Below are 24,286 nucleotides of genomic sequence, written 5' to 3' on the forward strand. Positions count from 1 at the left end.
CATGACATGCTAACAGCTCAATATCTGGGCAGCAGGGATGACATTTTACACTAACGTGTCCTGGATGACACCATCCGTTGTTGGCGAGCACTGCTAACACACCTCATTTGATTTTGCCACCAGTCTTTAAATCTTTTTCTGACCATTTAGATAGAAAGCCGGGCAGGAAGACGTTGGAGATGGGGATATGACCATTGCTCATTATGATGGGTGGATGGATGGAAGAGATGATTTGAACTTCCTCCTCCTCTCGGTAAGGAATTGTTAACACAAGAAGGCAAAGAACTGCTTCAGGAGAGACTGAGTTGCAATGAAGAAGATGTGTAAGAGAGTCCAGCGAGCACCAAGAGTCTCGTTATGAGTCGCTGGATCAGGTTACCAACATGGAAGAGTTTGGTGTGAATGCACAGTGAGGTAAAGACTTTAGGACAACACGACGTGACAACAAGGACAACAAAGAGGATTCCTCCATCCAGAAAAAAACATCTACTATGGGTTAGCCATTATGGGTGTGGTGCCAATAGCACAAAGCATTCTGATCCTATCCATGTGTAAAGTTGCGTATCATCCAAAGTGAACTGGGCTTCCTCAACGTTCTAGTCAAAAACACTGGTGTAAATAAAGTGGGATGGTTCCACAACAATTTGGTGATGACCTGCACATTTTTCAGTATTGTGTGAAATATATTCTAAGGCAAAAGTGACAAGCACTGAAATTTGGGACTTGTGATGTAAACCACACACTGAGATTATGTGGTCCGTTCTTAAAAAGCAGGTGAAGCAGCAGAGGCCAGCGAACGATGATTCATTCTAACCAAGTGATGACAAGAAGTTGACACTGAGGTTGATACCTCGTTGATACCCGCCATGTCAAAGCAACTCCATATTTTAGTTTTAAAAAAGAGGGGATTTTTTTATTTAAAAAAAGTTTTAAAACATACAATTTTGGAATTACTTACCGTTTAGACACACAAAAAAAGATCTCAAAATACCACAATATCTTTGTCCCTTCCAAAGATCTGGCAATTATTGCACTGGACAGCTTCAATATGACACAGAAAACTTGTTTAAAGCACTGAAATAATACTGGGTTCTATTTTGACCCCCTAAAGCAGGGGTCACCAACTCCAGTCCTCGAGGGCTACCATCCTGCAACTTTTAGATGTGGCTTTGCTCAAACACACCTGGATCAAATAAACTGCTAGTTTCCAGCCTATTGCAGAGAGGAATGAATGCTGGTGAGGGAATTCAGACATTTTGGAGCAGAGGTGAATCTAAAAGTTGCAGGATGGTAGCCCTCGAGGACTGGAGTTGGTGACCCCTGCCCTAAAGAATGATAATTACTGTGAATTAGAGACACAGTACAGCTGAATACATAAAATGAAAAAAAAAAAAAAACTGTTAATGACTGAGGCTTAATTCATTCCTCAGTCCACTCTACTGTTGGCTCAGCTGAACCTTCATGATGAGAATCTGTGCCTCTCCATGAATGTCAAATAAAGCCTCAATGGGAGTCTCAGATTTTTGACAATGCCATAAGTGCCAATGCAACTCTCATTCAGCAGGTGGCACCAAACACAAAGCAGAGAGTGAGATTATGTGCAGAGGGAGAAAAACAACAACTGATTGTTTTTAAGCAATACAGCTGTGAGATCTGCTGTATATTACATTTTTCCCCCCATGAATCACAAGGACACACATCAGTCCTGGTATCATGACAAGAAATCTTCCAGTTAACATCCAGTTAATGGCCCTCCTGACCATTCTAGAACCATGACAATAAGATTTCAGACTGACTGATTTGTCAAGCTTCTGACGAGTAGATGTGCTATCAAAAAACAGCTGATGAATGAATGAATGAATGAATGAATGAATGAATGAATGAACAGAGTATAAGGAAGTGCGTGTTGGGGAGAATGGAGGGGGACTCACTTTGCCCTGGCTGCTTTCTTTGGCGGTGACGCCCCTTTTCAGAGAAGCAGAGGCCACCTGGGAAGAGAAGCCGGCCCCCGATCAATGAGAGCCACTGGCAGCGACAAACTGAGAGGCGGCCGACGTGCACAAAGACATTTGTGAATGTCAGTGGATAGTGGGTTAAAAGAGTGAAAGAGATTAAGAAACTTTCCAAAAAGTCCAAAGGTGGAGGGAATATTAGTAAAATTAGGTCCAGATAGGGGGAAACAAGAGAAGAATGCATTGATCTCGGAAGTTAGATCAAAGAGAATTTTATTCCTGAAGCAGTCAAAATGTTTTAAGGGTAACCTATGATCAGGTCTTTGTGTATGCAAATGACACCTATAGGGTTGAATGTGTGTGGCATGATGGGTCAAAGGGTTACTATGGAGTGTTTATTGCAGTTAGTTAACATGCAGAGGAAAAGGTGAGAGGTGAGAAGATGATGACGATAGCGACCATTTCTACTTGTGTTGGGTGCTGGTCATTTTGGCCCAGTTTTGGTTGTTTCACACTCAATGTTTCCTTCATCAGTTTGTTGCAGCTGGGGGCATATTTTATATTTTATATGGTTTAAATTAGTTGTAGATATTCTGTCTCTGGTCTACTGTACTGAAACACGGTTTTATATTTATTAATTTACATCAAGAGACAACTGAGATGTGATGGTTTAATCAGAGGTCAGAGCGTAAGTTTTAACTTCACACACACAAAAAAATCATCAAATTCTTCCTGCAGTTTAAAATCTCATGAAAATCTTTTTTAAAACCAGAGAGGGAGAGCTTTGCAGCACCATCGCTCCCCCACCTGCTTCCTGTTCCCTGCTGGTCAGCTGGCTGAAACAAGGGTAAAATGAATGTTTTTCTCAAGCCTACAGAGAAGACTGGCTTAGCCATTTACATGTTTACAAGACACAAAAAAGCCTAAGAAACTAAAAGATTGTCGAATTGAACTCTTTATGTAAAGATTTTCTCGAACAACCGTTGGCTATCTGTTTAAACTAAAAGCAAGTAGACCATCCATCAGATGTGGGGGCATGGCCATCCCCATGGACACACCTCTTACGTATGAGGGCTATTTAGAGAGATAAATTAGCATGACATTTATATTTCTGGACTTTGGGAGGAAGCCGGAGTACCAAGAGAGGATTGTGGTAAAACATGCAAACTAGCAACAGAGCTAACATTCAGTCTCATTAGGTCCTGTACATTTCGTTTGAAATTTTTCTGTTAATATAGACACCAACTGTCGTATTTTTAATTAAGATAATCAAACAGTGAGAAACCCATGATGGCTTCTCATAGCACATGCAAAATGCTATGAGGTTTTAGCATTTTTATGACTATTCACCAGTCATAGTCAAATTCTTTGTTGCGTTAAACTACAAACAAAAATTACCAGAAACAAAATGGTTTTAGTGTGTAAGTAAGAAATGGTTTGTTTATGGGTACGAGTTCACGAAGGGCTGAATTGACCAGGAGCCAACATGTTCAGAACTGGCTGCACATGAAGACACTTTTGCTCAAAGAGAGGAGCGTTAGAAGAAACAGAAGTAAAGAGACAACTCCGGTAGACACTGCACCATTTTAATCAGAGACCCTGCAGTTTGAGAACACTTCCAGTTAGTCTGGGGGGATTCGGAATTGGAATCAGAAATTGCATGCTGAGAGCAAGGCAGTTGAACGAGAAGTCCATCAGACACAGAGGACCTACCTTCCCGCCGCCAGGCTGGTGCTTTATGTTATCAGTGGAGCCGATCTTTGAGCGGATGTTACGGATATCGGGGTCTGGCGCTGTGCCGGGCCGAGCCGTGGGCCTCGTGGTGGTGCTAGCTGTCGTGGATGCAGTGGGTCGCTGGGTGCGGGGCACCAGGGGCTTCTTCTCTGCTGCTGTGGCCGTGGCGGAGGACAGCGTAGCCGGTTTGGTCGCTGTTGTTCGAGTGCGAGACGCAGCGGTGGTGGAAATCGTGCTCCTTGAGGTGGTGGAAGTGGTCTTGGGCTTGGTAGAGTCAGCTGGAGGGAAAGTTTACACAGTGCATTCAAAAATTTAGGAATTTGCAATCTCATTGTTTCTCTATGTTGCAACCTGCACCCCCCCCCCCCGCTGCCTCATGGAGGGCAAATGACGGTAACTACCAGTGGTTTTAGCTGTCAAGCTGCCAACATAACGTGCTAAATCTTAAATGTACGTGTAATATACAAAAAAGGATGCAATGCTTGGCTACTAATTGTCAGTACTATGATAACTAGATAACAAGAAACTTTTAGTAAAAAGTTTTAGTTAAAAAAATAGTGAGGGAAATAGAAGTAAGTTAATTATGCTAGCTTGACTTTACAACCTTAACGTGTAGACGTGCTGCAGAATTTGGAGTGAATTGGTTCACAACTAAAAAAAAAAAAGGCGACCCACATACCTATTCTCTGTGATCAGTAGAGTAGGTGTTTAAATGAGCTAATCAATAATCGCTGTGATAACATAATCACTTATTGCAAAATAAACATCAGGCCTGAAAACAGAATACTGTAACAGACTGAATGTTATGTTTTTTTTGTGTGGGAAATGTTTTCATGTTTTTTGGTGTTGAATCCTGATACACAAGTGGAGCCATTGTCAATCAGTTCCTATGGCAACGGGTGTGTGCAGTCAGAGCAGTCCTATGTTAAAGTAAGTTTGAACTAAAAATTATTGTAAAAATGATTTGACACATTCTTTAAATATATCAACAAACAAAAACAAATGAGCATGATGCCACATAACGTTCTTTATGATGTGTATGTAGGAATGGAAACATTCTAAATCTACTTTGTGTGTCAATAATAGCTTCACAATATCTACTTTATGGGGAAGAAAATTACATTTAAGACAAAAATCAACACTACAAAAGGAAGGATTTCTTAAAGAACTTCAAAGTCTCTCTTAAGATTTCTCACTTAATCCAAAGGCGACCAGATAACTGCAAAAAAACAAGGCATGAATTATCCAAGTCACCACACATAGAAGAGGAGAAAAACAGGAAGAGCATTCTCTGCTCTCAACTCTGACAGATATGACAAAGGAGACACAGGCTGTGAAATGAAAAATTGAGAAAGCTGAGAAACAAGCAGAAAGGCAAACAGGACAGACAAAAAGAAGCAGAAGGATGTTGGAATCACCATTATTAGAGGCAAATATTCACGGTTTGACTTTAAAATCTTCTCAAGTGTGGGTAAAGCCGATTTAACATAATATTTCTGACTTCAGCATCCACAGGCAAGATGCACTCAGGCACTACATTTGTGTTAAAGAAAATCTGTCATCCATATTTATTTGGCCCCTCTTGTCAGCTATTCCTTCATACTGCTGAGCCATGCTGAATCACATGTTGTGCTATCAATCCTCCCTGAAAGCTCAGGGAATATCTCTGACTCTTTTTCAGGACATCTTTAATTGAGGAAATCCGCCCCCATTGCTTTGACGGAGCTTAAGAGTAATTTGACTTTCTATATACGAACCCTGGCAGATTAGACAACTTGAGGCTGCATCAGCAAGAGCTGCAAACTCCTGTCAACAGCAAGCAGCTGGTAATCCACAGGCTGCTGTGCTGGAGGTTTTAAAAGTCTATGGAGAACTACATTAGGAGCAAAGTCTTTCTCTACTAGACCCACAGTCACGGCTGGACTGTCTGTCTGACTGACTCGGTTACCACACTCTACTGGGCTCCATTGTCCGTCAACAAAAGTAATGAAGCTGTTAGGCAAAGAAAGTTGATCTGATTTGCAAGAAAATTCTAAGTCAGTCTTATAATAAGTTTTTAAAATGTATCATTTCTCAGTATTTTTGAACCCATGTTAGCAGGAGGTGTAAAGTACTCTGCATGGCTTTAACCAGTTCTTTCCCTCACCAGACTCCTCCTAGCTTCTTCCACTCCAGATGTGGTACAAGCCGGGTCGAGCCAGGTACTGCACACAATTTGATTGACAGCAGACCGTATTCATTAACTGAGCCATGGATTTATCTTAACAACAGCATTTTAACCACCTTTTTTGGTAGTAGTATGCAAGCTACAAATCAATAATTCCATAGTCAAACCTTGAGGTCCAAACCTTTTTATCGATTAGGACAGAAGAGCACACACAGTGTCAACTGGATGGGGAAAACCGCAACGAACAACATAAACTGGTAGATTTTGGAGAAACTGACCACCTGAGAGTCACTTTCTCCATAACTGATGTCATGGGAGCATCGACCACAGCTCCTGCACAAACACGGTCCGCCTAGATGTCCCAGTTCCTCCACATATTCAACTCAACATAGTGAGGAACACACTCCCAATGGACACACCAATCTTGGCTAGAACTGAATCAAACATTAGACGGCCCTAGAGACGGAGTTTAACTGAAACATGTAGTGACAGCTAAGGTTAGCATGCAAACACTGATTATAAATGGCCAAAGAAGACAGCCCTGAGGAACCCCACATTTGATTTTCAGTCACTCAGCTTTACAATTACTTTCTAAGGTATCCCTGAGATGTATAACATTAAAATATAACTGAAAAGATAGAAGAGGAGAATACAGGATTTAAGATGTTGGAAATAAAGAATTAATATATTTAAAACAAAAGCTGGAGTAAAAATGTAGCAGTAAAAATGTGGTGTATTCAAGTCGGACCTTATAATTTCTGGGGTCATTTTGAAAAAAATCGATTGATATCACTTAGTATTTTCATGAATCAGGATGTGTGATGTCATGATGATGTGTCCTTAATTTATGAATATAAACTGGTGCAATTTTGTGATACCTGTTGAAGTCCTAACAGTGGTGGGCTTCTTCTCTTCTCCTGGTTTGCTGCTGTCAGTTTTAGAGGCTGAAACAGACATTGTGAGAAAAGTTGTAAATGAATCAAAGAGAAAGAGGCCGACGTGCAATAGCTGGGTTATGTCATCCAAACTGAACGTACCCAGAGGCTTTTTGGCTGCAGTAGTAGTAGTTGTGCGAGTGGACGCGGCTGTGCGCACCGATGAAGCGGTTTTGCTGGCTGCAGTGCTCACCGTTCCGTTTTTGGTAGCGGGGCCGGAGGCAGGGTGACTTGTGGTGCCGCTGCCGGCCTTCGGCACCAGGGGGCGCTTCTCTATGGTGGACTGTGACGGGAGAAAAGCAGGGATTCAAAGGCTGCTGGCTGACTGAAATTCAGGTCAGACTTTTTCATCTGTTTTTATATTAGATTCTTTACAACCCCCCCCGTTTCAGGGCTTTCAAAGTTGATAAAAATGTAACTGCATCCTTTTTAAAATCTATCATTTCACATCATGAAGAAAGAGGATTTCATTCTGTTAAACATAATTGCATCACCATGTAGCCCGTTGGATGATGCCATGCTCCAAATCCAGCCCAGCCATCCTGAACTGAGTCACCTGCACCCCAGGGGGCCGCGGGCTAAATAAAGGCAGACAGCGCCTGGGTTACCGCCATACTGGCTGCATTTGACAAGCTCACCAACAGATTCGGACAGAGAGGTGGATTTCAAGAAACTTTGGATGTTACAACTGAAACCTACGGTACAAAGTGAAGAAACAATTAGTTTGAGGAAGTTTTTAAAAGCTTCTAGGAATTTGCCATTTTAATTGAGAAAATGTAAAATAAACAAAGCAAGTTGCACAACTGAAGCTGATTTATCTCTCAAGATTGAACATCTGAATAGACTCCACTGGGTCATGCTGCGAAAATGACAGACATCAATCAATAAACTTAAACTATCTATGGTTTTATGAAACCTGGGCAAACAGTTATAAAAGCAAATGATTTGTAGTTTTCTAATTTTGTTTTTCCACATAAAAAATGAAAAATGTAATGTGCATCTTAGTCGGCCCCTTTTACCTTAGTGTAAAATGAGTTCACATCCATGCAATTTGATCAAGCTGCAAATCAAGAATAAATATTAAAGTCCACTAGTGAACTCATAACATCACGATGAACTTCAACATGTAACTCAGGCCAGGTGTGGATTTTTAAAGCAGTGTTAGGTTAGAGATCCCTGTCCCATGCTCACAGAGCACTGTTCAATCCATCATCTGATCATTTGATTCTGGTGTGTTGACCAACGGTGACATTTAAGACATGTCAGCCATCAGCCTTTGAACCCTTGAACCTTTAAATGCCCTCTGTTAACTCTGGACAAACTGCAGAGGTTCAAAACTCAGGCAGGAGAATCTGTTCATAAATGATCTATTGGTTGTGTGTTCCATAAATCTGGTCTTTATGGAAGTGTGCCAAAGAAACTTGCCATGTATGAGAGGCAGTAGAAATGTAATATGTATCTAGCTGTATTCTGTGTGAAGTAAACTTTGAGATTGTTCCTACAGAGCTTTTCGTAAACCTTCATCCTGCATGCTTACCTTCGATTTAACATCTCGTGTGCCTGTGGTGGTGAAGGGTTGGGATGATGGGCGACTAGTGGAACTGGTAGGGGGTCGTTTAGGCCCAGCAGCGCTTGTGGAAGCTGTCTTGGGTGTGGTTGTTTTTCTGTCTGTGGTAGTGCTGGTGGAAGTGGGTGTGGGGCGTTTGGCAGTGGCTGCGGTTGAGCCACCGGCAGGAGCAGTGGCTGGCCGCGTTTTGACAGCACCGACCAGTTTTGTCACCCCGGTGGCAGGCTGCCACGACAGGTCAGTGATGGAAGGCAAAATAAAGAGAAGAAGCAAACAGAAAAAAATAAAACATCAAATCATAGGTAGTGGCAGAGGGGCTAAGAAGTGCAAACAGCAATTCAAGAAAAAAACGTAAAAATAATATGCTGGGAATTTTTTTATTATAAGGATAAAAGCTTAAAATAAAGATAAACAAAACTGAATCTGAAGCATAATCAATGCATACTGTAAATGCTTAATGACTGATGAGTTACAAGTTAAATATCCAGCCTTTTTTCCAATCGCTGACCCTCGTTACCTACATGCTACATGTTGTTAGCACTCAGCTATATTCAGGATCAGTGAGATGATCAGGTAAAATGCAAAACATGTGTTAAATGTTCATTCAAGCTGTTACTTAACGGAATCAAGCAGGGAGAAGTTAGCAAATTTCAGGAAGGCTGGATTTAGCTTGGCTAAGTTAGCCAAGCTAAATTAGCCAAGTTTTCTAGAGGAAAACTGTTTTCTAGAGGAAAACTGGACTTTTCCTCTAGAAAAGCCCAGTTTAATCTCTTCCAGAAGATGCTGGATTAGAAAATGTTGGCAGTCTTATTGGAATCTCACATTTAAGGTAATGGTAGATGTTTGCAGCTAGCATAGCTGAGTGTGCTAAATGTGCTAAGTTGCAATTCACTCATATAAAATTCTAAAGATGTTGATTTGTAACCACCTGTGAAAAATTAGGTTAACAACCAGAATTTCATGACTTAAATTATTTAACAACACTTCAGAATTGTGTGCATCCAAACAGTCCTTTGCAAGTATTCATTTTGTGAAAAATATTTTCATAAGGTATTACATTCCAGGCATGCAAATTCTGGATGCCGGTAATATATCTGCCTTGCTGGATAGGATTTCACTGTGCCCAATTCCCACGCTTGGTGCATAATTTGTAATGGTTGTGAGGCTAAAGCTAATCAGTTAATGGAGACGTTGTGGTGAAAAAAAAGGAATGTGTTACAGTTACATGTTTTCCTGATATAGTGCAAGTCTAATGTTTATGTTGTGTTTTATTCCCAAGTAGCTCTGCACTTTAAACCTGGAGGATTTTACTGTATTTACAGATCTTTAGTGATGAAAGACACGGCATATTCTCCAGCTGTGGGCTGTTTTTGACAGAGATATTGTTTTAGATTCAGCATTTCATTTAAAGGCAGTTAAATCTTAAATTTATTGTGCTTACTGGAACAACATTTTGTAGGGGTGCACTGATAAGATTTTTCTGCCTGATCACTGATCATGTTCTTTAAATAGTCTCACCTGCCAATTCAGATTTTGGTCAACGCCACTTTTTTTTTTGTCTGAAAAGTCACTAAATATGGCGACAAAGTCCCACTAAGTTGGCAAGAGTGGGATGATTATTGTTAGCTGCACATGTGCAGACATGACCTGGTGGGTGGGTCAATCAGTCCTCCCTCAAGGCAAAGAGAAAGGGGACAGTAGGTGATTCAGACATCTGTGGCGGTAGATAAGATTGGTTTCAAATGTGTCAGCCAATCATCGTTACCCAAAATTAAGGAAATCGGGTCCGATTTATATGTGCACTCCTAATGTAGTTCTTAATTGTCTATAACCAGTATCAGCAGGTGGAATTTTGTCACAAAATATTTGATTGGTGCATCAGGATTTTGTGGTAAAGCTCAGCTCATAGATAATAACCTCCAAATGTTTCAAGAATGTCTAATTTTTTGTTTGTGATGAATCATAACTTCGTTTAGGTTTTGGTACAAGTCAGACTTCCTCTGTTTAGAACTGGAGTGATGGATTATATGTTAATCTGTATCGACATTGCAGTCTTCTGAAAACATGACTACGACTCGTTTTGATGGTTTATGTGGGGCAATCTATAGCCTCCATGCAGAGGTTGTAGATCGCCTCTGCATGGAATAAGTCCTACCTTGGTCTTCCTGTCTCCAGCTGACAGGTCCTTGCTTGCTGTTGCGCTGCTTCCGTTGGTCGCAGCCTTCACAGGTTTCTTTGCCTTGTCTCCATCTGCTTTGACAGCCTTTTCCTTCTTACCGTCTTTCTTCTCTATTGTCTTTTTATCCGCCTTCTCCTTTTCTGTCTTCGGTGCTTCTTTTTCAGTAGGCTTCTCCAGAGGCTTGGCTGCATTGTCCTTTTTCTGCACCGTCCTGGCTTCCCCAGTGTCGGTCTTTTCTTTCTCTGCGGCTGCCTCGGTTTTCAGCTCCACATCGGCCTTCGTCTCTGTCTTATTGTCAGCGGGGTAAAGCTGCTGCTCTGAAGTCGTTTCCACTTTGTGCTGGCCTTTGTCATCCTTTATCTCTGATTTTTCTGCCATCTCATTTGTTTTGTTTCCTGCTTTTTCTTCCACCTTGGTATCCTGGACCTTGTCCAGCTTTTCTGCATCTTCCACTTTCTCGCTGGGCTTGCCTTCCACTTTCTTCTCCTCCTCTTTGGACTTCTCGTTTTCGTCCACATTTTCGGCTTTCTCACTGTGTTTGTTCTCTACTTTCTCTTCCTTTTTCAGTTTCTCGTTGTTGGTGATCTTCTCTACATTATCGTACTTGTCCTCCATCTTGTCGATCATCTCCACCTTTTCGGTCTTTTCCACTTTGACAGGTGATTCTTCCATCTTGGGCTTTTGCTCCTCCTTCTCTTCCTTGAGTTGGACGGTTTGCAGTTTCTCCATCTCCTTGTCTTTTAGCTTCTCTGTTTCCTTTTGATCATCCACTCTTTCTGCCTGCTTCTCCATCTCCTTTGTTTTGTCTGCTTGTTTTTCCTCTTTGACATTTTCTGCCTCCTTATTGTTTGCTTTCTCCTTTCCCTTTTCTACCTCATTTGCCACTTTGACCAAACTTTCATTAGTGGTGAATTCAACCTTCACGCTCCCGTGCTCAGCTTTGTTCAGCACATCAAAAGCCTCCACCTTCTGCACACCATCCTCCTGTTTGTCCTTCTTCTCTGTCTTGTCAGATTTAACTGCAGACAAAGGAAAGGGAAAAAAGGTTATTAAATCGTAGAGGCAGATAATCCTAAAAATCTTTAAAGTGTAAAAAGCAATTAAATAAGTTACTTTTTGTTCTGTGATAAGGAACCAATTTAAATCTTTGCTTCAAGCAACAGAAAACCCAAAACAAAGCTAATGCTATAATGATGACAGATATAGGAGATATAACTAATTCAGCCACAAGATCACTGATCTTGTTGTTTGTGAGTATAAAGTTGTCAGGTAAGAAATCATCTGTTGTTCAGTGTGGTTTTTAAATAAATCAGCCACCAATGTCTGTACATGTTCATTCTGCATAATTTTACCAGTGAGAACTAGCTGAAATAGTGAGTCTTTTTTTTCAGTGTCTGAGCTAATTGAACAGCAGACTATCTGTAGTTCAACTCAGCTGTGTAGCACTTTGTTGAAGCACCTTCTAAACACCGTTATAAGCAAACGAATGGTTCTTGATATAAGGTTTTGGCAGAAAAGTTCATTTTGCACCATAGCATAAAACATTTTGCACCATAGCATAAAACATAACCTGATTAGGTACCGATTAGGTACCTAAAGATAAGACTTTAAGCTACTTCCCTTCACTATCGCTAAGTTTTAATAGATTAATAATTAACTTATTCTGCGGACAATATTTGTTGGGGGAATTGAGAGTGCGGAAGCATCAGTGTAAAAGTGCTGCTCAAAACAGGAGAAGAAATTGTATTGACCTGAATGCGGACAAAATGATTATTTTCAGCTCCAAATTCATGTCCAGTAACTTAAACAAAAAAAAAAAAACATACAAAAACGTTTGTGCAACAATCACTTGTCACAGTTTCATGTAAAGACAATCTGAAATTACTGAAAAAAACCAACAAGTAATTTCTCCACTGAAGTAAGTCCAATAAAATTGCCTTCAAAACTCACAAACAAAATATTCGAAAGAAAACTGTTTAGGAAGCTGAAATGATCAGGCACAGTGCTACTTGACACACTATTGGCATGCGTTTGCATCGCAGCCAATACAGGAGTGTTTTTCCATTTTCTTTAGCGGTATGCTCACCATACAGGAAAAAAGAAATCAGAATGAGAATGTAAACAATCAGAGGAGGGCCAAGACAAAGAGATAAAGACAGGACTGGTCTTCGATCGTGGTGGCTGAGAGCCAGAGAAGCAAATATTGATTATCACATATAAAAAGATGGGAGTGGAGAGGAGAACATACAAGAGATGAAAAGGGAAACTAAAGAAGAAAAAAGAGAATCAGGACATTTGTGAATAAATTTGTGTCTTCAGGTAGAATTGAATATTTGATATAATCCCAGCCTGGTAATGAATGGTTCTTCCTTTTGTTTGTACCCTTTCTAACAGAACTGGTGTTTTTGACCACTGTCTTGAACATAAAGCGGCCAAATCCTCAAACTGTGACATCTGACCCTTTGCAGAGATCACAAACAGGTACCTCGCTGTAAGATGCAGCAGCTTAAACAAAGACTTCACTTTCTGTGCTGTAAACATGAAGGGAGCTAGCAGATCAACCTGATCTTTTAATTAGGGCAGTAACCCGATACGTGTCACAGCTGTGAAAAGCCTGCAGAAAATGGCTTCATTAAAACTACCAGCGGGAGCTTCCCCCCAGGCTACTTTCCCTCTAACACTTTTCCTCCTGCAAGCATCTCATTCCCACAAACTGGATTTCTGCATTTTATTTCTTAATATCATATAACCTTACATCCAGTAACATTTTAAGTAATCTATTGGTTGGTTTAGCTAACTGCTGGTTAGCTAAACCAACAGTAAACTTGGATTAGCCAACAGTTAGCAACAATGCTAAACCAAGTTTATCAGCTAACTTTAGTTAGGCAGCTAACAAGGGTTAGCTAACTAGCTAAACCAAGTTTAGCTAACTTGGTTTAGCTAACTGTTGATAGTCTGGGGCTAGAAGCACCCAGCATGGAGAAAGGAGGTCTTCAGAAGATGATTTCATAGAAACAGGATAATACAATCATTGTTCTCAAGGTTCTGTAAGGGCTAACAGTGTAGTGTTTTACAGGACATGGCTGATAATCCTCCACATTTGGCAGCAGAGAACAATGAGCATCTGGGTGCAGCAGGCCAATTCATTTCAAGGTTTCATTAGCATAATGAGAACACTTAAAGCTCATTTAGGGCTGTAACAGCTTAAACTCTCCCAGAGAGCTCTGCTTCCACTCAGTGGTTTTTGTTCTTGTTGTTTCACGTTAAAATATGCAGACTCTGCTCTTCTATTCTAGCTCCGCTTAAGGCCGTTTCTAATAAAAATCCATGCTGGGAATTTGGATATTTATGCTGCTCTATTCCATCGTCCCATTATGATGCACAGCTTATTGTTTGGTAAACAATTGCAGACTAGTTTCCGAAGCACTTTTTAGCGGCCCCAAGAGGATTATGTAATTGGCTTGTACAAGACACTGCCCTAACGAAACCCGTCACTGTTTAGTGAAAAAAAAAACACTTTAAATGAAAGTGTAGGGTCTTAAAGTGATGGGATAAAATCAATCTAAGAGGTGATACAGCTACATTTGGTAGACATATTAAGCAGCTGTTGAAAGGTGATGGAAAAGAGACATAGATTTTTTGTTTTTTTTTCTGAAAAATAAATTGCATTATTTTCACAATAAAATGATTGGCATTGTAAGACTTGTGTTTGCAAAAAGAATAGCATTTATTTTTTTTCTGCTTCTTTAAGCAAAAGATGACCAGTTTTAGAGTGATGGCCCTGTAACAGACTGGCGACCTATCCAGGGTGACCCCGCCTCTCACCCGGAACATTAGCTGGAGATAGACACCAGCAACCCTTCCGACCCCACACCCTCCCGACACCCTTTTCTTACACAAGGGTGTAAGAAAATCCCGACCCCACTAAGGGACAAGGGTGTAAGAAAATGAATGAATGAACGAATGAATGAATGAATGAATGAATGAATGAATGAATGAATGAATGAACAGATGGATGGACGGATACTCTTAATGACTCTGCGGTAAACACAAAGCCCTTTCAAAAGCATTTCAACATCATCTAGGTCAAGTCACAAGTAACAAGTGAATTTAGTGCACCTGAATGCAGTAGTTAATTCTATTTTAAAATATGAACATTAAACTTTTGAGTTTTCAAATTTTAATCTTTAAAATTATTCATCTTAACATGCAAAAATCATATGTGATTAGGCCTGTCATGATAACAAATTTTGCTGGACGATTAATTGTCTAAAAAATTATTGCAATAAATGATAATATTGTTTCAAGACCTTTTGACACTGATTTAATGGAAATGACGTAATAATGCATGCGATTTCCTGCCATAGGTAGATACACTTTATTTTCAAAAGAACACATAACACTGGAACTTATAAACTAAATAAACAAAACAACCAAAAACAAAAATAAAATGTATTCTCAGTCTCCATTAACAAAATGTACTTGAATAAAAACTAAACAACATAAAGCCAAAGTGGAAATAAATACTGCATTCAACCAAAAGAGTGCAGATATGAAATCTGTATACTGTATTGCCCTTCAGTAATCACTAGATTTAAATAGAGAAGATGGGCACATCCGACTACCTAATGCAGTAGTTAATACTACACCATTTTTTGCCCCTATTTTCCCTTTGCGACAATCTTAGATCTTGGCCGATCTAAGATTGTCGGTGATTTCGTTACCGATCATCTTGAAGTGTGTGGTGTGTTACGGTAGATCGTCGTGGCCGCTCATATCTAAATCAGGGGGTTTCCCCGACTGGGAGCTTAATGCTGAATGTGACAAGTAGCCAATCAGAAAGCGCGGATTCTCCTCCGCGCTTTCTGAGGGGAAATTACGGAGGGGAATCCCAAACAGCTGACACGGCGCAACACGAAGTCCAGCGGACATTGGAGATTATATGTGGAAACAACATTAATATTTATTCAACATTTCGTGCAAAGAATATAGAAATGACAAGGAGAGGAGTTGGAGCCAAATTGCTACCGCAGTTGATAAACCCGGTAAGTTTTCAGCTGTTCTTTGTCAACGTGACATAAATAGGTTATAATTTTCATTTAGTCAGGACTTTACGCTGTGGCTGGACACCACACGGCACGATGAACCCCATCGAATCGTTATATCTGGGATTTCTGTCGGCTAAGGTGTGATCTCTCAGGTTTTGAAAATGGGCCGACAACTCGTGTAATGTGCACTGGACATTAGATTAAAAAAATGAGAAAGGGAAGGTCAGTGGAGAGCACCGGAGCTGAGCCTTTTTTCATTCAGTGTAATCAAAAGAAAGAAAAAAGGCAGGAAGAGACGATAAAGCCGATAATTAAAATTAGGTCGATAGGTTTAATTTATCGTGCGATTAACTGATTTATCGTTTATCGCGACAGGCCTATGTGATGCTTTAAAATATTGTACTATATTTAGCTGATTAGAATAAAAAAGTATCAGTGTAAAAATTAATGCAAGTACAAGAAAATAGAGATTATAGCCTGTTAATATCAAATTTCAGGGTGTATGAAACATGAAATACTTTTTACCTCATCTTTGGTGAGTTTTCTTCTAATCAGTCAAACTTGGAGAAGTTTTAAAATGATTATGTTTAACTACAACAACAAGTGATATGCTGTGTAGTATGAAGTGAACAGCTCAGAATGCTGTACTAACTCCCCCAGACCTGTGAGTGGCGCTAAACATAAAGTGTGGGACATGACCAGAAAGAACAACAAGAAAACAAGATAGGGAAACAACAAAGTGTGAGTGGAGTTTTTGTAAAACGTTTTGCATCAAGAAAACCTTTAAGATGTTCTCTCATTGTTGTCGTAAACTATGAACATGTAAAGACTTTCTTTGCATGTTCTGGACATTTAAGTTGGGTAGATACAAGTTGTCACTAAAGTAACACCCTGTGGTTTTTCATTCCATGGTGTCAGGGGTATTGCTGGTGTGTCTACATAAGATGGCCAAGACTGGTCCTTCCAAACATTTTTAGACCAACACCATAATGGCAATTGGCAATGTTCTGTCGAGAAAACCCTAAGTTCAACTCAGTTATGGTATAAGAGGAGACCATTTTAATAGCTTTCATGGAGGCTGATGCAGGCTGGCAGCCAGACAAGAAGTTAAGCTCATTTCTTAGGCAGGTTTTCCTTTTGTTGCAATAAGATGTGGTAGGTGATCTTCACAGTCTGATGTGTTACTAGTGGATGAAAATCCACCAAAAGAAACACAATTTTCAAAAATGTCACTGCACCTGCTACGCTTTGAAATGCCGTAGTTTGACTGACAGTTATTGTCAAGACAACAACTGTCAAACAAATTACATGGCAGAAGATAAAACAGCGTGAAGAGTAAAATACCATTATCCGGATTGCAGGGCCTCTTCTTAAACAGATTGTGCATAATGCGACAAACGTCTCTTGGTGCGGTCTGCCTCAAGGGACCAAGTTATCAGGAAGTTTATTATTGACTTCACATCCCCATTAGTTCTAACTAACACGACCTCGCTGTGTTAGAACGAGGTTGTGTTCTAACACAACCTCGCTGTGTTAGAACGAGGTTGTGTTCTAACACAACAGCGCAGCCTATCTTCAAGACAACCTGTAAGTCTGATGACCTAGAGCCACGGTTTGACTGACCTTCAGACATTCTTATACTACAACTCTACTACAGACAAAACCACCTTTGCCCTCTAGTGGCCTTTTTTTGCCAGGTCAGGTATTTTTATTCCTGTGAAAGTCTTTCAAATTTCTTCATCTTAAAACTTTATTTCTCTAATTCATTACATCTGTTAAAACTATCCACCAAATTCATTCATGCCTTATGCTACACTTCATCTCGTCATCGGCACATCTGCTCTGCACTCACGTGTACTGCTAATGCCTTTTAACATTGTCTGGAAACCCCACCCCTCCATTTTCCTCTTTGTTTTTCTTACCATCATCCATTCTGGAGACACACGGCAAAGACAAAGCCACCACTACAGATCCATGTTTTGCTTTTGCTTTTGTTGGATAACGGCTTAAAAAACCAGACTGAAAATGCTTGAGCTTGTAAGACTGGCACACATCAGCAGCTACAGATATCTACCAATGACCTTCCTATGAATGCAAGCAGATCAGTGCAGCACAACACAACCTCGGGCTAGATGACTCTGCCATGCTTCTGTTTAAACTTCACTGTAGTAGAAAATAAAGAATGATGCCCCTTTAATCCTCTAGTGGTCAGGCTGGCTGTCTCTGCCAGACTCAGCCTTGTGCCTGGTCTGAAAACAACCTCAGCATGCCAACAGAAAAGGAGGAGGAAGTGAGACAAAGAGAGCCGGCATGATATGAGTGAAAATAGTGTGGGAACGAGACAATTTGATGGAGTAAATGTTGTGAGCCATTTTTCAGTGACATAACTGCATTCAGCTTTCCTGATCTGCCCATCTTCACTGGAAAATTGAGGAGCAACAGGAAAACAAGAAAAATAGAGGAAAGATCTAGAGCAATGTAGCAGTTTGGAAAATTGGTTTCGATGAGGACTCGCATTCACTCCATCTATCACAATGAGCCAGGCTGACCCCGAGTACCAGTGTTACCTGGAGGGGATTGGTTGTATAGCAGCTATACGACCGATCACTGCAACCTCCTATGCTCTTCAAAGGAAGAAAACAGACAGAAAACCGTAACCCCCTCACCCTAGTGGTTACTATTCACAATCTGACAAGTGATTATGTGTGCTCAGTTTGTGCAAACCTGAGGCTTATGAGCAAAGTACAACTGAATATCATCAAATTATCAGGCTTTCCAGCAGGTGGCTGATTTCGACTCCTAACTGGCCTTTATGCTATTTTCTACCTAAGTAGTCATTTGACATTTTTCATCTTTGAATGGAAACACATTCCAAATTGCAGGTCATCCTGAGTTCAGACACCCAGATCTGATCTGAAATTTCTCTGAGACAATAAAAAAAAATGCATTTATAACATTACCAACACTACAAATCAATATTCCGTGTGCACGTTGGAGGCTCTTTTAGGCTTTTAAATCCTTAGATAGAAACGGTCCCAATTCATCTATATAACAAGTCATTTCATAAATATGCAAGAAAATCCCCTGAAACTGAAGAGTTAAAACACTAGCAAAGGCTCCACCTACCATCTATGAAGGGGTTTGAGTTGTAGTTGAAATCCAGGCCAGTGCAGCCACTAGTTGCAAGGTCATCAATGCAACCCATCACAGTCCCTACGTTGCCAGCATCAAAACCTTGTTCTGTATTTGTGCTCAGTTCCTGTTCAACTTCAATCCCATAAAACTCTACATTTTTGGGGTCATCAGGTTTAGAAGCAGTATTCTCTTCAGTTAATGAGTCAACAATTAGTGTAGGGTAGATGTCTTCACAACTCAACCCTTTGGGGCAGAGGGGCACTGGAAGCACAATTTCTCCCAGTTCTCTCTCTTCCTTAAGGCCCTCCATTGTGACCTCTAATGGCGAGAGAGGAGAGCCAACACTTTGGTCCTTTAGAGGGGGTAATGGCGACAGGCAGAGCTGGGGCTCGGGTGCAGCTTGACGCAGATCAAGATGTGTGGCACCAGCTGCCGAAAGGGTAGGTGGTGGTGTTGGTGGTTGATCTTCTGCAACAGTCAGTGAGCGCTTCATGGAGTGCGGTGAGCGGCGGGGGCCACCCATGGATGATGGCAGTTGGGTAGATTCTGGTCCCTCTGCAACTGCATACTTATCAGGCAGCTCTAGACTTGAGGGTACCGACAAGTGAGAACACTCAGACATTGCTCGCCTCATTGCCTTCCTCTGTTGCTGAGCTCGCCCCATAAAACAGGGTTCCAACTCCTCATCTTCCTCAACCTCCTCTTCTTCACTGTTATTGTCTGACAAGCCCTCAATTAATCTTTCGTCTCCAAGGTCAGACAGTACTCCTGTCGCATTCTTTTCACCCTTGTCCAGGTGGTTATCATTCAGTTCTCCACTGATGGGATAAGTAGGGGCTACCTGAGGCATGGCAAACTTTGGGCTGGATTCAGAAAATGTTTCAGACAGAGGGTTTTTGCATACTGTAGCCCCTGTTAAAGAGATTTCAGCGGAGTCTGGAGGTGCTGCACTTGTGGATGATGACAGCTCCATATGTCTGGTTGGAGATCCAGGAACTGGTGACAGGGAGATCCTGGTGCTGCCTATAGCAGAATGTAGTCGACCTGGGGATGCTGGGGAAGGAGATGGGGAAGAGGAGACAGGGCTGTCTGGGCTTTCCCCTGCGCTGCCCAGTGATGTGTTACCCATAGAGGTGCTGCTTGAGATGCCCTCACCTCTGCCAGGCACCTTCAGTGCTCTCTCCATGCTGCCCATGCCTGGCTGTTCAAAGAAGCACAGTTTATCTTCATCTGTGAGTCCGGCTGACATAGGTCCACTACCCATCACCATGCCCTGTGGGGTGCCCATTTCAATGCCTGAAGGTTGCTGCCAATCCCAGCCCTGAACCGGCATTGTGGGTGGTACCTTGCACAGCTCACTGTACTCTGAGAAGGGAGAGCCCGGCTGCTGGTCGGAGAGAGAAGACATGCTCTCTCTCCTTTCTGTTCAATTTGGACCTCTTCCTATGTTCCCAAGTCTGTCTCTTTCCAAGTCTTGGATGACAAAAAGAAATCTTCACCACTTTTCTGCCTAAATCCTTTGTTGTCCTCCGTTGTTGTTCTTTTGCGTTTGGTCACTCAGGTGTGCTCCGTTTCCTGTGTCAGTGTGGCTCTCTGCTCTGAACTCAATCACACACTGATACGAACTGAACCAGTCTGCTGCTTCTCTCTCTCTTTCTCCCTCTCTGGTCCTCATTGCTTATTGCAGTCATCATGTGACCTAGTTGTGGATTTCAATTGGCCTCAGTCAGTTCCTAGATTCCGCCTACTATGGTGGAGTGAGTTAGCCCCCTCCTCTTTCTTTCCCCCACTGTTTTCCTGCTCTCCCATCCAGCCCTTTCTTTCTATTGCTGTGGCTCTTGGCAAAATGTAAATCGTACACACAAAACTTTGTCTTCCCCTTGGGGAACCTTGAGTGTGGGTCAAGAAATGGTACAGTAGGGAAAACTGGATACGAACTTCAGAAATGTGTGAATCATACATTCCACAAATTTGCACCTAACTTGTATGAACACAGCTCTCACATCCAATTCAAATGCCTTATTCAGGCATTTGTCTAGCTACAGTATATGCTCAACTCACACTGTTTGGGGTTCATAGTTTCTTAATTTTTCTATACTTTAATTTTCTCAGTCCCAAAGATAAAGTAAATGTCAAATCAAACTTCTTTCAGGTTTCTTTATTAACCCTGCTAATCATTCTATAAAGAATCTCTAAATTTTGTGGGTTTATTTGCTTTGTATGGAAATTAGGAACAATTTAGCAGAATAGTAATTGAGACAATTTAAGAGTATTGCTAGAAGGACAGATACATACTATGTATTATGCTGAGTCTGAACAACCTTCCTTCTGTACCTCCATATAGTACATACATTTAGTCCATACATGTATGTGTTGTCTGTTACTCAGAAATCATTCTGACATGAAGCCTGGAGAACATTTCTGAGAGACAGACATGCTTATGCATGCACGGATACAGTCATACACGCACTCTTCAGGCTGAATCAGACAAAAACGGCATGTCATAGCATTTAGTGTTTGACAGGATTTTAGCTTTACTTTCTGCAAACATTTACTCTTACGTCCATTTTGTATCTACAACTCTAAATCTGAATGTGTTTTAATGAATTCTTCTGTTGGGATGTTTTTGATTCAGATTCTAGGGTGAAACATTCTTTCCTTAGCCAACAACAATAAAACACATAAATCTAAGTGATCATGCTTGATTATTTTTGTTAATTTTGTGTAGTATATTTAATATCAGGGTTTTCCACCAGAAGTCTGTGTGGAAAACCCTGGCTTTTCCACAATACACTGTACGCCAGACTTACGCCTAGACACTGAGGGAAACCCTGAATGTATTTACATTTTTCTGCTAAGCCATGTGCACATTGTATTGCATAATCCAGACTTGACAACATTCATAATTACATCCAGTTAAAGACATGAAACAATGGAGCCCAATTTAGCAATGAATCTGATGATAGAGGCAATAATGAACAAGGGATTGACATGATGGTCCAGTGAAGAACCACAGTTTCAAATAGAAGAAATCCAAAAGTCTCCTTTATCTGACATATATCAAACTTTCTTGTACAAAGACAAGTACTTTATTTCTTTCTATGTTAACTGAAGAAAAACATCAACAAAAAGAAAAAAATGTTATTGAAAAAAACAGAATCCGCATGTTTTCAAAGATATGTGATTGCTCAGAAAAATGCAATCAGGGAACCCTTATTTTTTAGGGTGAGAGGGCTCAATATTCAAAAGAAAAATCGAGTCACAGCACAGAATAATGAGATATCTTTTAAATTAGAATCTTTACAAAAAGGAGAAGATGCAACAAAACAAAATGGATCCCAAAACACAGACTTCGGAAACACCAATGGAGACTAGAAGAGGAGGATGTTTTTATCCTGAACCATCCACAAACTGATCAGTCAAATAGGACTTCCAAATTTGTGGCAGTCAGACTGATTGACAAGTAATCTATCATCAAGAGAAACATATAACTCATTATGGTTTCCTACGTTTATATTAAGTAGCTGTCCCATTAATCCAAACCCAGAGTTTGAAAAACAAAATGCATTTCAGAGTAAAGGTCAGTGTGGTGAAAACACACGGGTTATCTGAGGGCATAGAGTGACAGGCTTCTGCTAGGGTGAGTTTAACATCCATTGCCACTCAAACCGGCCAGAAGTCCTGGGGCTCCTGCGGCTGTTGGATTACACTGAGGGCTAAATGTCAGCACAAAACAACAATTTATGAAAAGTCAGATGGGCACATAGGGACACAGCAGGATAAGGAGTGGGAGGCAGATAGACAAGGGCAGACAGATGGAGTCATGAGGCGAAAAATTGAGGGGGATAAGTGGTAACAAAGGATGACGGGAAAAACGGGAGTGAATATTTTTGTGTAGGCTCACAACACAAGACGCCATCAAAGAACCAACAAGCGAGGCTAACAGGTGTTAGCATTATCTAATGCATATTGCGTTTTTACCCAATATTCTAAGGAATACCATAAAAGTAGTGGCGGTGTCACAAGTTTGAGCTGTTATAACGAGGTTAGACCACTTGAGAAAAGCTGTCTTATTGTAGTGACTGACTCAGTTCCCTGCAAAAGGTCATCACAATGTTGTTCTTGACTGTGAAAGGCAAGAAAAAATTATGCCTGGCTTTTAAAATGTTTGCAAAAAATATGTTTGTCGTACATTTGTACTTAGTTCTCCTGAGGAAATATTTTGTAAAACCACACTTCAGATCAGTTTAGTAACTTTTCAGTCAAAAAAAAGAAAAGATTAAGAAAATATCGGTATCAGCCAAAGTTGGAATGGGTAGGTGAGGCTTTTAATGATCTATGATTGACCAGAAAACTCCAATCGGTACAACCCTAGTAATATTTACTCATTCTACTTTGCAAAATAACTCAGTCTAAGCCAGATTGGATAGAAAGCATATGAGAAGAATCATTTTTGAGACTGACAAAAGAAGAGCTTCCCTGCCCTTGATTAAAAAATGCATCTCCACAAAACCATTCAGACATCAGTTTTTCATAATGGGACTGCTGCGTTCCCGACTGCAACATTTTCACTACAAAGTATTTATGTCAAATGGCCATAAAGTTCCAATCTGATCCAAACTCATTCCTCCATATTTATATTTACTGTCTTTGACAGCAAACTGGACCTGTTCTAGGTTTATTAAAGCAATATAGAGAGCTACTGGTCACATGTCTTTCTCTAAAGATCATTGGTTCTGAAACCTGGGTTGATCCTCACTGGTATTAATATTCATTGATAAACACATGCCAGAGCAATCCCTGCTCCACTGCTGATATAACAGCAGCCAGCAGACGATGGGAATGCACTTCAGGGAGGTGGCATTTTCAGCACAGCACAGGCGGATTTGGTATTTTGGTGACCCAACATGAGCTTGACTTCAAGGAAGTGTGAGGAGATACACGACAGGGGTTGTGTCACTAACAATCAGGCACCAGGAAGCACTGATGCAGCTCCAGGATTTCCCTCAGTGTATCATAAGCCTGGCGGACCACCAGGCTTTACTTGCACCCCCATCAGGCTAAGTGTTGTTTGTTTGTTTGTTTATTATAGGTATTTCACCAGTAAAGATAGGTTAAAGAGTCTCTTGAATGAAAAGGTTGGAAGCACAATGGTGATGTAGTATAGTCAGTATATACTATATAGAGGGAGACTGAGGTCAGGTGTCTTTTATTCACCAGAACTCCATAACCACAGCCCATTTTAACTGGTCTACAAGCTAAAAATTTCAGCTAGTATAGTGACAAGTCACAGATGCAGGACCAAAAAATGCTAATTACGATGAAACAAAAATTAATCATTATTTTAATTGTATTTTATACGTTTCCCTTTTTTAAGAGTCTATAGTTTAGTTAGTAGTAATAATGTCTTCCAATAACATAATTACTCTCTCTCTCGGCTGGCCTGGGAACGTCTTGGGGTTTCCCCGGAGGAGCTGGAAGAAGTGGCTGGGGAGAGGGAAGTCTGGGCCTCCCTTCTGAAGCTGCTGCCCCCCCCCCCGCGACCCGACCCCGGATAAGCGGCAGAAAA

The 24,286-nt window shown here is 40.9% G+C and overlaps 1 protein-coding gene across 13 annotated transcripts in view; it reads right to left on the reverse strand.

Moving 5' to 3' along the window:
- LOC103482353 (microtubule-associated protein 4) overlaps positions 1–24,286 on the reverse strand; it is a 100,473-nt gene that overhangs the window by 10,142 nt on the left and 66,045 nt on the right. For 9 of the 13 annotated variants that reach the window (XM_017301847.1, XM_017301848.1, XM_008438465.2 and 6 more), the window contains 6 exons: positions 10,511–11,553; positions 8,326–8,580; positions 6,891–7,071; positions 6,732–6,797; positions 3,666–3,964; positions 1,932–1,988 (listed from right to left, as the gene is read on the reverse strand). In XM_017301847.1, the coding sequence (XP_017157336.1) occupies positions 1,932–1,988; positions 3,666–3,964; positions 6,732–6,797; positions 6,891–7,071; positions 8,326–8,580; positions 10,511–11,553 (1,901 nt within the window). Of the gene's footprint in view, positions 1–1,931; positions 1,989–3,665; positions 3,965–6,731; positions 6,798–6,890; positions 7,072–8,325; positions 8,581–10,510; positions 11,554–18,708; positions 20,360–24,286 lie in introns of those variants that run through there. The other 4 variants (XM_008438463.2, XM_008438467.2, XM_017301854.1 and 1 more) reach the window with 3 other exon arrangements.

Source organism: Poecilia reticulata, linkage group LG20 (genome assembly GCF_000633615.1).
Source record: "Poecilia reticulata strain Guanapo linkage group LG20, Guppy_female_1.0+MT, whole genome shotgun sequence".
NCBI lineage: Eukaryota > Metazoa > Chordata > Actinopteri > Cyprinodontiformes > Poeciliidae > Poecilia > Poecilia reticulata.